Source organism: Typopeltis vanoorti, chromosome 19, assembly GCF_054136105.1.
Source record: "Typopeltis vanoorti isolate ZY-2024b chromosome 19, IOZ_Tvanoo_1.0, whole genome shotgun sequence".
Lineage (NCBI taxonomy): Eukaryota > Metazoa > Arthropoda > Arachnida > Uropygi > Thelyphonidae > Typopeltis > Typopeltis vanoorti.
This window is the reverse complement of record NC_143567.1, coordinates 59,897,309-59,911,032: the sequence shown is the minus strand read 5'-3', so window position 1 is coordinate 59,911,032 and position 13,724 is coordinate 59,897,309. Positions and strand designations below refer to the sequence as shown.

Here is a 13,724-nt window from a genome sequence, read left to right as displayed (position 1 = left end):
TTTAGTTTGTATGTACCTGTATTGTTGAGGATTTTGATTTAATAAAATTGCATAGTTCAGTACATAACTTAATTTGCGTAAAAAAAATATCACATCCTTGTACACAACGCAAAAAAAAGTTTCACAAAATAACACACACAAAAAATTTTTTTTTATTTCTCTGTAAAAAAGTCGCTGATTTTCTTTTGTTCGGAAGCTAAACGTTTTTCGAATGCTTCTTCTCGGAGCTGCATTAGCAATAAAATTTTGTGGAATGGAGTATCATTCTGCTTAGCCCATTCTATACACATTAAAACTGTCAATTGCCTCTTCATGTTTTATTTCTTTTTTTCGAGTTCTTTATCGTCATTATCTTCTTCTAATTGATTCTGTAGCGTCATATTTATAATTTCAGCATCTGATTTGATTTCGAATTTACTTTCGGTTCTACCTGTAATCCATTCTTTATTTTTTCACATCTGTTTGTGAAATATCAACATTTGGATTTATATTTTTAACTAAATTATGCACGTTTTGAATTTCCTCTTTTTTGTTATCTTGGTAAATTCTAGAAGGCCACAGTTTTTTCCATGACGCTTGAATTGCTTTAGGTTCGAGGCTTCCCAAGCAGCAGCAGCACCCGAGAATGCTACGTCTTTCAAATTTATATTTTTTATTGATGTGTAACGTCATAATTTTGGGAAATTACATTTAAAAGCAGGTCTTTACGATCTTTTAATTGAATGGATTGTATTATGTTCTGCTCCATTGGTTGCAACAATGGAGTACAGTTTGGAGGCAAAATAATAGTACACAAAATAATAAGAAGAATAAATAAAACTTTTTTTCTTTCAAACTGCAGTTCGGATTAGCAAGATACCACTGTATATATATAAGCCAACTGAACCAGATAAATTCAAGTCATCAACCAAATGATGTGAACCTGAGGTACATGCCTGTCTAATTTAAGTATATTAAAAATATTTTAATTATCCTAATTTCAGGATTTGTTTTAAAATCACCACACTGGTTAACAAAGCCTCCTTAGCTCATTTAGTAATGATAGTACACTTTGGGTGGAAAGATTGGTTTGAATTTTGTCTCGAATGTGAAGCACTTATAAAGAATTTTCAACTGAAGGTAGTTGTCTGGTCTCATGCAGAGATAGCTGGTATTCTTTATCCTGCATTATAAGGCAAGCCATCTAGAGACCACAAGCAATTGAGATATAGCAGACTATGCCGATAGGATTTAACCACCTTATCATAGCAATAATTAGGTTTCTATAAAGTCAAGTTACTTAGCTGTGAGGTTATTGACTATAATACATTAAGGAGAAGATGAAATTACGATATACTTTTAATACAAGTAGCATGAATTTTCTGAGAACTGCTGTTTTTTCAATCGGAACTTGCTCACATGACAACTGATGGACTTAAGTGCATAAGTAGGCCACATGTTCAGCTCTTGCTGTTTCACAGAGCAAAGAAATCTCAAATTTAAAGGTTTTACAGATTTCATTATGTATATATTTATCTGTTTAGGATATTTTTTAAAAAAAATTATTTGATGGAACAATTTAAATATTTTTTGAATAACTAATTTTCTTGCTCAGAATAAAAGCAATAAATAATGAAACTGGCTTGCTCTATGAGTGTTTTTTTAGCTAAATCTGCTAAATGAATGATGAACTTGGGTAGTATTAAGAATATTTAAGAAAAAAATTTTTTTCACAAATGTAGGTTCAGCATCCTGCAGCAAAAATTGTAGTACTGGCTTCTCAAATGCAAGAACAAGAAATAGGAGATGGAACTAACTTTGTTATAATGTTTGCTGGAGCATTATTGGAACAAGCTGAAGAACTTATTCGCATGGTAAGAATAAAATATAAATTATAAAAATTAATAATTTTTCTAATCTTTTAACTTAATGTTTCTGTGTGTGCGTGTGTGTGTGTGTGTGTGTGTGTGTGTGTGTGTGTGTGTGTGTGTGTGTGTGTGTGTAGCCATGTGGCAATATTTCTGGTCTCTTAATGGTACACTGCCAGAAGAAAAACTTACAAGAGTTGATTTTAGTTGTTTTTCTAGGCAGTTTTTCACCTGGTTCCTGAGTTAGTTGATCTTTGTTGTGGGCAATTTTGTTTCTTTCTGAAACTTTGGATTTTTAACCCTGCAACTCAGAAAAATCATCCATAGAATTTATACCATTTCAGACAATAATGCCCTAGTTAACATTTATGAACACAAAGCAATTGTCTGCAGTATTTTCATTCTGAAATTGTGAAAATTGTCAGTAGCCATGAATTCTATTGTACTATTCATGGCTACGAAGGCTGTTCATGGGAATGAAGGAAAGAGACTGGCTACCTACAAATTTCCAAACAGGTATGACTATATCAGTTCTACATGATTCCTTTGAAGAATAAAATGCTTGAATGTGAAATGAAATAAGTTGATGTTAATAGCACTTGTAGCTCCTTAAAGACATTGGGTTCTCTATTTATAATCTGAATTTTATGTTTATTCTCTATTTATAATTCTCCAATTCATATACTAAAACAAGTTTAGTATATGAATTGGAGAAATGTGCATTTGGATAAAGCACTTTAACAGAGAGAATGAACAAAACAGTATTTAATAATTATCATTTTCCCAATTAGACTTGTAAAGTAACCATGTCTCACAAGAGGTGGGATTTATTATGAAATATATGTGAAATAAATATATATTAAAATGAAAGGATAGCTAACAGTAGTGAGCAAGCAGGGATACGAGGCAAGTTTTAAATAGGATGTTTTATTGGTATGAGAAATCATAATTAAGATTTAGTTGCTTAAATATCCTTGATTTGGATGACAAAGAATAGCTTACTGTTTGGGTAAAGATAGACTAAACACTGGAAAATTAAGAGAGTTAGTAGTAGGTTCAAATATGTCTAAATTGTTCATTAACATCTTTCATTTTAATTTATAAGAACTTTGTCATCAGACAAAATAGTGTATTGCCCATATATAAAATTATAGGCTAAGTTTATTTCAAGTAATGGATAAAGGTTCGGAAGCCATGGCTGAAAAAGGATATCAATATGCTGAAAAGAGTGTGACTCGGCTAGCTAGTATGAGTTTCCACCCTTTTGAAGAAATCTTGATTGTGTATGATATAAACTTTGTAAACTAAATGAGAGCATTTGGTTAGGGTGTTAACTTCTGGATAGTTTTTTTTTTTCATATTAAAGGAACTATCTCCCAAGGATACTGATTTAAACTAATGAAAGTTGTAGATTATATTCAAGCAATAAAACAGGAAGGCAAGATATTCTCATAGTACTACATAACTTCATTACTAAATTCATATCTGCAGTTTTCCTCCAAATTAATCTGTTCTATGTCAGGATTCCAGTATTGTCAGATTGTATATTTCATTCTTGTTCTTCCTCTTTGTCTTGTTCCTGTCATCTTAGCAAATAACATTTGTTTTGCTAACCTTTTCTCTCTCTCATTCTTTCTCCCACCTGAGGTTAGCTCTACACACACACACTCCTGAATGTTAACAATATCAAGTTCCTTCCTGATATCCTTATTTTTAATATGATTCTAGCATCTGTTCATTTCCCTAATCTTTTTCAGAACACTCATATCTGTGGTCTTGTCATTGAAGTGTTTTATTTTTAACCTAGCTCTCAGATCTATCAAATAAAATTGGTTTGAACACTGAAATTTAGTATTTTGACAATTTTTTTTCCCTCTTACACTACATATAAATTTATTCGGTTGACATCCTAGCATACCAACGCTTTGCTGCTTTTGTGTATTTCCATATTTAATTTGTCATCTTCACTAAAAATTGTGCCTAAATAGCTGAAATATTTTGCCAACCTTGTTGGCCAAATGGCCAGCTGCTCTGCAAATAACAGATCACTGGTTCGAATCCCACCATGGGCATGTATGCTGGTGATTGTCTTTAGGTGGGAAATTAATTTCATGCTCTAGTGCGGGACCATTGCCCTGCTAATTGAAAGCCTGAAATGGCTTGAAAAAGTTCATGTTTGGTCGCTAGAGCAGGGTTTCTGGACTGTGTAAAAATAAATAAATTCAAATATACGAGGGACGTCCAGAGAGTAAGTTCCATTTTTAAATATTTTCACTGCAGCACTGCGATTGCAATGGTGCTCATGTGTGCTGAGTTTGAGTTTGTTGATTCATTAGCAAGCCGTTAGTTGGTGCCATTTTCAGACATTCTTGCAATGTGTACGCTTCTTGGTGTGTTTATAATGTAAGAAAATCGAATCACCCGCTGCATGTGAAATTAGGTTAGTTATCCGTTTTTTGAAGGCGAGGAACGTTAAAGCAACTGAAATTCATCAGCTAATTATTGAGGTTTATGGAGAGCACGCAATGGGTGATTCAATGGTACAAAGATGGGTAAGACTTTAATGAAGGAAGGACAGGTGTGCACGATGATGAACGTAGCAGGCGACCATCTTTAGTGACTGATGATTTGGTGCGTTCAGTTGAAGAGAAGATTCGACAGAATAGGGGATTCTATGATAACATCCGCCCACACACGGCTGGCGTAACACAACAGCTTCTCGCCACCTTCGACTGGGAACAATTCCATCATCCCGCACATAGTCCTGACCTCATGTGAAGCGACTTTCACCTGTTCAAACATCTGAAATCTTTCCTTGGTGACGGCGGTTTCAAGACAACGAGGTCAAAGAAGCAGTCAATACATTGTTTGCATCACAGGCGGCAGCCTTCTACGACGAAGGTATACAACTCTTGGTATCCCGTTATGATAAGTGCCTGAACAGTGGCAGAAATTATGTAGAAAAGTAGTGAAAGATGCCTACTTTAATTTCCAATAGGTTTTTTTTTTTGTAAAAAGTATATTTTTGTTTCTCTGACAGCCCATCGGATCTTTTTTATTGCTAAATTTCATACCAAATTTATTACAGCAGACTTGCAATGGATTTATTTAACCTGGATTTATTTATTTATTTCCACAATTTTTCTTAGCCTTTTCTCATGATCTTACCAGGAATACTCAGTGGGGAAATTCCTCTGAAATTCTTGCATTCACTTTTATTTCTATTTTTTATGGATGAGTGCTATGAGAGGTCTACTCCAATCATCCAGAATTTCACCATCTGACCAGGCATTCTGAATTATGCATGGTAGCCACTGGTGTATACCTCCATATTTGAGCATTTTTGATGTTATTTACTCCAGCTGCCTTTTCACATTCCATGCTTTTGATACTTTTTTTGCCTAAGTATTGAAACGTAATCCTGTTTGCATTTTTTGACTATTTCATTGTTCTATCATTTCTTGTTTCTTTCAGTAATTTTTCAGCATAATTACTGTAGACATCTGAAATATCTTTGGTCGTCATCTCACCTTAATTATCTGATTTCTTTTACAGCAGTATTTTTCTATTTCTAAGCTTCCCAATAGAGTCGGGAATATTTTGCCACATTCCTGATATTTAGTGCAAAAGGGGTGCTTAAGGGTCAATGCTGTATAACTGAGAGGAGACTTCCACATACCCTTTAAAGGAATGCCGAGAACCGACCAGAGCTTCTGACCTAACGTCTAATCCTTCTCGTGGTGCACCCTGTTGGGTATCTACCTGGATACGGAACGAACGAACGAGGATGGGCTGGCAATTTGGGATTTAGCCAACCAAATTGTAATTCTTATTGGCTTAAACCAAATTACAAAATGATAGTACAACATGACAAAATTTCATGCCGGCTGGGGCGTCGCCCAGTTAAACAAGGCCCCCGTTGTTTTCACCAGGGAACCAGAGTGAACAGCGAAAAGTCAGCTACTGGAACACATCTGAAAACAAACCCCAACTCAACATCACCAGAGTTAAAGATCGGTACTATCAACATAAGAAGTCTGAATGGCAAAGAAATGGAGCTAGCTGAGGAATTAGATAAGTACCAGATCGACATAATGGGGGTGACTGAAACAAAAAAGACAAAAACTGGTGAGATCTTTGTGAGCAACAAATACAAAATGTTACATTCAGGCAATGACAATCAAGGAAAAGGAGTGGCCATTGTATTCAACACTAAATACGAGGCTAATCTCCTTGAATGGCAGGATGTCTCAAGTAGAGTAATGTGGGCAAATATGAGAATGGGGAACTGGACAATGAGACTTATTTGTGCCTATGGTCCCACAGAAGGTTCTACTAAGGTAGAAATGGAGGAATTTTTTGAGGCTTTAGAAAAAGCAACTGACACAATGAAAAAGGAAAAGTTGGTCCTTGTTGGGGATCTAAATAGCAGAGTAGGAAATGATTGTCAGACATACAAAAATATATTGGGAAAATTTGACGAAAAGAGCAAAGCTAATAATAATGGCAAATATTTGTTGGATTTCTGCTCAGGACATGGACTAGTTATTATTAACACCATGTTCGAACAGAAAATTTTTCTATGTTGTATTCATTCTGTTAAAACTATGAATTTCTTCAGCATGCATGCTAATATCCCATCAGTTTCTATTGTCAAATTCTTATTCAGGTCATGTGACATCTTTAGAACCTCCTCATGCATATGTCTCTTCATGCTATGCAGTGGTAACACTGTACACTATGTTACATACACCAGGTTCATTTAATAAAATGAACAATTGTTATTTGAACAATCATATAAGCTTCTGGCACACAAGGGTAACAACGTATTCAGCCTTTTACTTGCAGCATTACAATAAATAAAATTCTTTTTGGTTGTTTTTTTTAGCCTGCATAGCCAGTTTCTTTACATATGTCAACTTAACTTTCCGTATAATACTTCAGTAAATTTTCTAGCTTGCACTTATCCTTATTCTCTTGATATTCATTTTACATCATCCTCTTCTTATGGAATTCTCATTTAATAATGTTGCATATCCATTTCTCCCACCCTATTTTATGCTTCGAACTCTGGGAACACTTTCAGATGTGACATTATTTAATAATTTTTTCAAAGCTTCTCATATGCTACTGATATCCTCTCCATTCAGTAACTGATACTTACCAAACATAGTATTCTCATGAGTTTGTTATAATTTCCAGCTTAGTAGTTAAGCTTGTAACCTCTCCTAAATAAAATTCTCATACTTAGCCACTTCTCAGGCTAGTATAGCACAATCAGTCACCAACTGGTGGCAAATCAGTTGCATATGAATTTTCTCTGCCCAATCAATGTTTAGATAATTTAAGTCATACATAATGATTACCCATTTAATACCTATCAGGGTAATTTGGTGATGCATTTCACTGTCCTCAGTAGCTGAACAGTACCAATACCTACCATATTCGTACATACTGTTAATGTCCACTTCATACTAGATAGCCCTAAACTCACTGCTATATGAAACATTATTATTTTCAGGAGTTTCTACCCTAACTGGTTTCAGATCATCTGATATCATGAGTAGTAGTAGTAGTAGTAGTACCCCCTCCTCTTTCCCTTCTAATTTCTTCTGTCCTTCTTGAAAATACTCTATCCTTTGCAATCAATTCCGCTTACTACATCTGACACTGAAAGCCACATCCTTTATTTTCATTCTCAGGAAGCTGGAAGTAGTGACTGTCATTAAATGCAAATTTAATTAGTGAATTGCCATACTACATCTTATGTTTCAACTGACTTATCTTATTATTCATCTTAGTATTTCATTGATAACTTACCAACTTCCATTCTCTCCTGCCTCTTATTAATTTCTTTATTTTTCTTATCTTGTCTGAGTTTTTGTAAATGTTTATCAACTTTTAGGTCAGATTATAGGTCAATTGTCTAATTTCTTTCTAATCTGGAAATGTCACATCTCAATTTTTCTTCATTTGTGTCATCAGTATAATGGTTTTGCTCAGTAGGGTAGAGGTTCTCTTCTCTTTAATACACCTCAGTAATATCATTGGAACTACATGCATGTCGAGTTTTCCATTTGAAATTTGTACCTTTGACACACTGATGTCCCTGATAAACAAACTAAATTAATATTATTAAAGTAACTTCCATGGGATCGGTAGACTCATCATGGGTGGCCCACTCAACCAGCAACATGTCTATCACATTGAACATTGAAATCAATTGCACTCTGGCAATATGTTCCACTCACTGACAACTCTCCATGTAAAAAATATATTCCACACATTCTTCTTCACTACATCTTTATACAACTACCAGGGATGACTTCTCATTCTTTGCATTTTACCATACACTATTTTTATAATTCCTGTTTTGGTGCATATGAGGAAAATGATATATTATAGCACAAGGTGCTATAATATATCATTTTCCTCATATGCACCAAACTGTAATCTGCATTCCCTTAACCGCTCTTCATAACCAACACTCCAGAGTTCCGATATCACTTTAGTTATTTGTTTTTAGATCATCTCTAGTGTTTACACATCACAGTGAAAACTAGGCGACCAAATTTGAGCACAATAGTCCTTGTGTGTCTGATCAATGGTTGATATAGCACTACCACCTCTTATCCTTACATGTCAATGTATTTTTTATTTTAGCAGCAATACAATGTGCTGCAATCTTTGCAACACTTGTTGTACCCTCAGACCTCCCCGATGCACCCACCTTTTGTATTTGTCATGATTCTATCACAAAAAAAAAAAAAGGGGTGGGCAGCTTGTTTAATGATGCAATGAATATAAAGACAGCATAATTTTTGATTGTTAGTACACTCATAGATCCATTTTTTGTTTCCCCTATTGGCCACGTAAGTCAAATTGCTAGCTCATCCTCCTTCAGTATCTAAGCAGATTCTTATTAACTGCTAAGGAAAGGTTAATGGATGAGAAGCCCTAATCTGCATTCCTTAGAGAATATGTAATCTAGTGTCGTGCTTTAATCCAGAATAAAGATGAACTCAGATTTGCTCTAGATGAAATAAATAATATTTTTATTAATATTGTGGTACTCTCAACTAATTGGACTAAAAGTGGAGGGATTATACTGAGAAATGAAAAGCATGGTTAATCCAAACTTTAGTTCATTCTTGCTTTTGCTGTGTATTGGTATACATTATTAATCAATAAATAATATATGTTTGCTTGCTTTCAAGACATTTTCCTGAGTGGGCATGCTGAACAATTTTGCCTACATAATTAGAAATTATGTAGGTGAATTACTGCACTAAGAAATATATGGACTACTCCTTTCACACATGGATGTATCCACTTTTATTCACCAAATATTATCTATATATATATATTAGGGTGGTCTGAAAAGTTCTCAGCCTCGACCATAGATGGCAACACTATTGGCGAGATTTTTTTTTCTAAGTTGGTACATCTGTCATAAGCATCCATGTGAAATTGCAAATCATTCTATCAAGTAGTTTGTTTTATACAGCTGTCTGAAGCAAAAATGTTGTCTGTATCCCTTGAAATGGATAAAATGGAGTATCGTGCAGATATAAAATTCTTTGTAAAAGAAGGTTTAACGCCAAAAGAAATTCATTCGAAGTTCCTAAAAGTTTATGGGCAATCTCTTTCGTTTTCAACAATTAAGAAATGGGCTGCTGAGTTTAAATATGGCTCAGCCTTGAAGATGATCCACATGAAGGACATCCAAAAAGCATAACACCACCAGAAATCATTGATCAAGTGCATGATATGGTATTGGATGATCAGCGAGTCAAAGTGCATGAAATTGCTGAGACTATAGGCATTTCAAAAGAATGTGTAGGATATATTTTGCATGAAGAATTGCAAATGAAAAAGCTTTGCTCAAGATGGGTGGCACGCTTGCTCACAGCAGATCAAAAATGCAGTCGCATGAAAATCTCTGAACAGTGCTTGGAGCATTTTAACAAGAATAACACTGATTTTGTGCGTGGATTTATTACTGTGAATGAGACCTGGATTCACCATTACACACACACACACACCAGAATCCAAACAGCAGCCAAAAGAGTGGACAGAAGCCAGTTGTTCAGCGCTGAAAAAGACAAAGTTGGTTCCATCAGCAGGAAAGGTCATGGCATCGGTGTTTTTGGGATGCTAAAGGCATTTTGTTTATTAATTATCTTGAAAAGGGTAAAACAATAACCGGGGAATATTATTCCAGTCTTTTGACCAGACTAGACGAAAAAATTCGTGAGAAAAAACCCAGTTTGCAGAAGAAAAAAAAATCATCTTTCATTAGGACAATGCACTTGCCCATTTTCCCATTGCCAAAAGTGTTTTGGCAATTGGAAAATTAAGGGATCTGCACTATGAATTGCTGGAACATGCACCCTATTCCCCAGATTTGGCTCCCTCTGACTTCTATCTCTTCCCAAAACTAAAACTGTTCCTTGCTGGTTAGCATTTTTCTTCGAATCAAGAGGTGATTGCAGCTGTAGAAGGGTATTTTGCAGATCTTACTGAGAACCACTACAAGAATGGGATAATGGCACTGGAGCATCGCTGGAATAAATGTATTAGTCTTAAGGGAGATTTTGAAATTATAAATTCTTTTTTTTTATTGTTAGGCGAAGAATTTTTCAGACCACCCTCATATTTATAGTAGCATAGTGTTATGAATCATATACTCAGTAAATTAAAAATAATGTACAGATAATTTTCAAATTAAATGATTAGTTTATTTTAAAATATCAGTAAGTAAATGTTTAAATTTTTTTTATATACCTTCTATCACAGGGTTTGACACCAATGGAAATTCTTGAAGGTTATGAACTTGCATGTAAAAAAGCATTGGAAATTCTTCCAAGTAAGTAATATGCTTCTTTGCAAATTTGTGCTCATGTTTTTTTACAAGACATACATGTGTGTGTGTGTGTGTGTGTGTGTGTGTATACACTGTATATTGGTAGCTTTTAATATTAACTCAGCATCTTATTTGGACAAAAAAAACCCATGATGAATTAAGTTTTCTGATGTTTTGTTGGAGTGTAACCAGCATTCTTGACAAAAAGCACTTAGCATAGAAGAAGTATAATTAGTTGGATATAATATTGTTTTGCATATACATCTGCCTTTAAAGCAGTTTCATTGCATTTTTGGAACTTAACAAGGTTAGGTTAATGATTGAATTATTCTGTGAGAAGATATTTATCCAGTATTATATTTGTATACATTTGAATAAACCTTGAACTGAAGATTAAGGAATTCAAGACCTGAATATTTTTTCATATGAAGTTTTGTTGCTCACGCAAAGAGGGCCAAGTATTGTATGTGGTTAATGTGTTTCTCTTCTTGAAGGTATGAATTAATGGTTTTGACACTGATATCAGTAAATTGCAGAGGCATATTTGTTTAGTGCCTACTGTCTAGACCAGGGGTCGGCAACCTGTGGCTCCAGAGCTGCATGCGGCGCTTTTCATTATTAAACGATCTATCTAAACACAGAAGTAAAAAGAAATATTTTGTAGGTGAAATGACCTACTCAAAATATGATACTCAAAAAACGTCAGTTTACATTGGGCGCAATCAGCCAGGCAGAGTGCTACTTTGTAGCAAAAATTAATTGCTACAAATTAATTTAATTTGTAGTGAATGGCAATCGCTATGGTAGTGCTATGATTGAGCAGTTGGCTCGGACACATTTATGACGTCACGCTAGGCTAGCACATGTAGTGCTTGCCTGTCTGAACGTGCCCATTGTCTTCACATATAGTGCAGGTGTGGTATGTAAATCTGCTCACTTTGTTAAAATAAGTAAAGGTTTTGTAGTGGACATTGCCGTGCTTTTATTTACTGGTGATTGTGTTAGGTAACGTGAATATTGTAACATTCAATTAAATATTAACAAAATAAAAATATTTTTATGGTATTTAAAATGTCGGCAAAGAATAGAAAGATAGAACAAGAAAATCGTGAGTTTAAAAGTGAATGGACCGAAACCTACGCATTTGTAGCAAATACAGCAGAATTTCCAATATGTTTAATATGCCATGAAAAGCTTTCAAATAATAAAAAATCAAATATACAAAGACAATTTTTAAATAAACACGATACATTTGACAAAGCATATCCACGGGGAGATGAAAGAAAAAAGGCAGTAGAAGAGTTGCAACGCAAAGTAAATCTAACTAAATGTTCATTTTCCAAATGGATAAAAGAATCAAGAAATAACTATTGCTAGTTTTGTGGCCGTTCAAGAAGTTGTTAAACAAGGAAAACCTTTTACGGACGGCGAATATATGAAAGAATGTTTTATTAAAATGTCCGAATATCTTTTCTGCGATTTTAAAAAAGCGGAAATAATTACAAAAATAAAAGACATGCCATTATCTGCTAAGATTTAAGTGACAGAACTATACAAATGGCAGAAGATATAACAAATCAGCAGGTTACAGATCTAAATTCAACACCAGGATTCTCCATTGCCTGTGATGAATCGTGATGTGGATGACATTGCACAGATTGTACTTATTTGTAGATACATAAACTCTCAAGGACCTCAGGAAGAATTACTCGATATACTGCCACTTACAGGACAAACTCGTTATATTAACAAAATAATATCTATTTTGACCAATGGGGCACCGAGCATGAAAGGTACGAAAAAATTTTGTTTCTTTATTTAAAAAACAAATTTTGCATGATGTGTTTTTCTTTCACTGCATAATCCATCAAGAGATACTTTGTGCACAAACTTTTCCAAAAGAGATAACAGAAGTGATGGATTTGGTTGTAGAAATTGTTAACAAAATAATGGCAATACCGCTACTACATCGGAAATTTTGTGAACTTCTTAAAGAAATCAATTGCGAATATTCCAATCTTCTTTTGCATAACGAATAAGATGGCTTTACAGAGGTGCGGTGTTGATGCGATTTGCCACCTGCCTTGGAGAGGTTAAGTGGTTTCTGAGACAAAAGGACCTTGAATATGCACAGTTAGAAGATACTCATTGGTTACAAAAATTCTACTTTATGGTGGATATGAATTCCCATTTAAATGCACTAAATAAGAAACTACAGGGAAAGGGAAATACATCAGTTTTGCTTTTAGAAGAAGTGGTTTCGTTTGAACAAAAATTATATTTGTTTGCGACAGACTTAGAGAAAGGCACATTACATTTTCCTACGTTGAAGAAATATCAACAAAAACAAGCTGATAATTCCATAAATTTAACCTTTTTCAAAGAAATCGTGGTAAATATGCGATTTGAATTTAATGGGAGATTTGAGGAGTTTAGAAAGAACAAGGCAACTATGTCATTTTTATTGTGACCACTTGAAATTAATTCTGATGAATTAAATTTTTCACCTTTTGCTGGAATTGATGAGGCTGCATTTCAACTTGAGTTAGAGGACCTGAAAGCCAAGGATTTGTGGAATTCAAAATTTAGAAATCTTAAAGCTGACCTGGAGGAGTTGGAAAGACAAAAATCTACCTTTGCAATACAACACAAATGGTCTGAAATAGAAAATCTTAAAAAGCAAGTCAGATTGTATTTGACACGTGGAATTGTTTACTGGACACTTACATTCAGTTAAAAACATACACATTTGGACTTCTATCGATTTTCGGATCGACATATTTGTGTGAGCAAATATTTTGTAATATGAATTTTATTAAAAGTAAGTTGAGAAACCAACTAGACAACATGAGTCTTTCGTCATGTTTGAAAATGAAAATTACGGTGTATTCGCCGCATATTGAGAAACTATCCGAAGAAGTTCAACAGCAAAAGTCGCACTAAGAAGATATTTTAAATTAAAAAAATTAAAGAAATAGGTATGTTATTGAATTTTATACATATACTTTTGT

The 13,724-nt window shown here is 34.3% G+C and overlaps 1 protein-coding gene across 1 annotated transcript in view; it reads left to right on the top strand.

Moving 5' to 3' along the window:
* Positions 1–13,724, top strand: part of LOC150096155 (T-complex protein 1 subunit theta-like) — a 176,128-nt gene that overhangs the window by 50,569 nt on the left and 111,835 nt on the right. The window contains exons 4-5 of the mRNA XM_090409473.1: positions 1,722–1,853; positions 10,647–10,716. Coding sequence (XP_090265599.1) covers positions 1,722–1,853; positions 10,647–10,716 — 202 coding nt within the window. The remainder of the gene's footprint in view (positions 1–1,721; positions 1,854–10,646; positions 10,717–13,724) is intronic.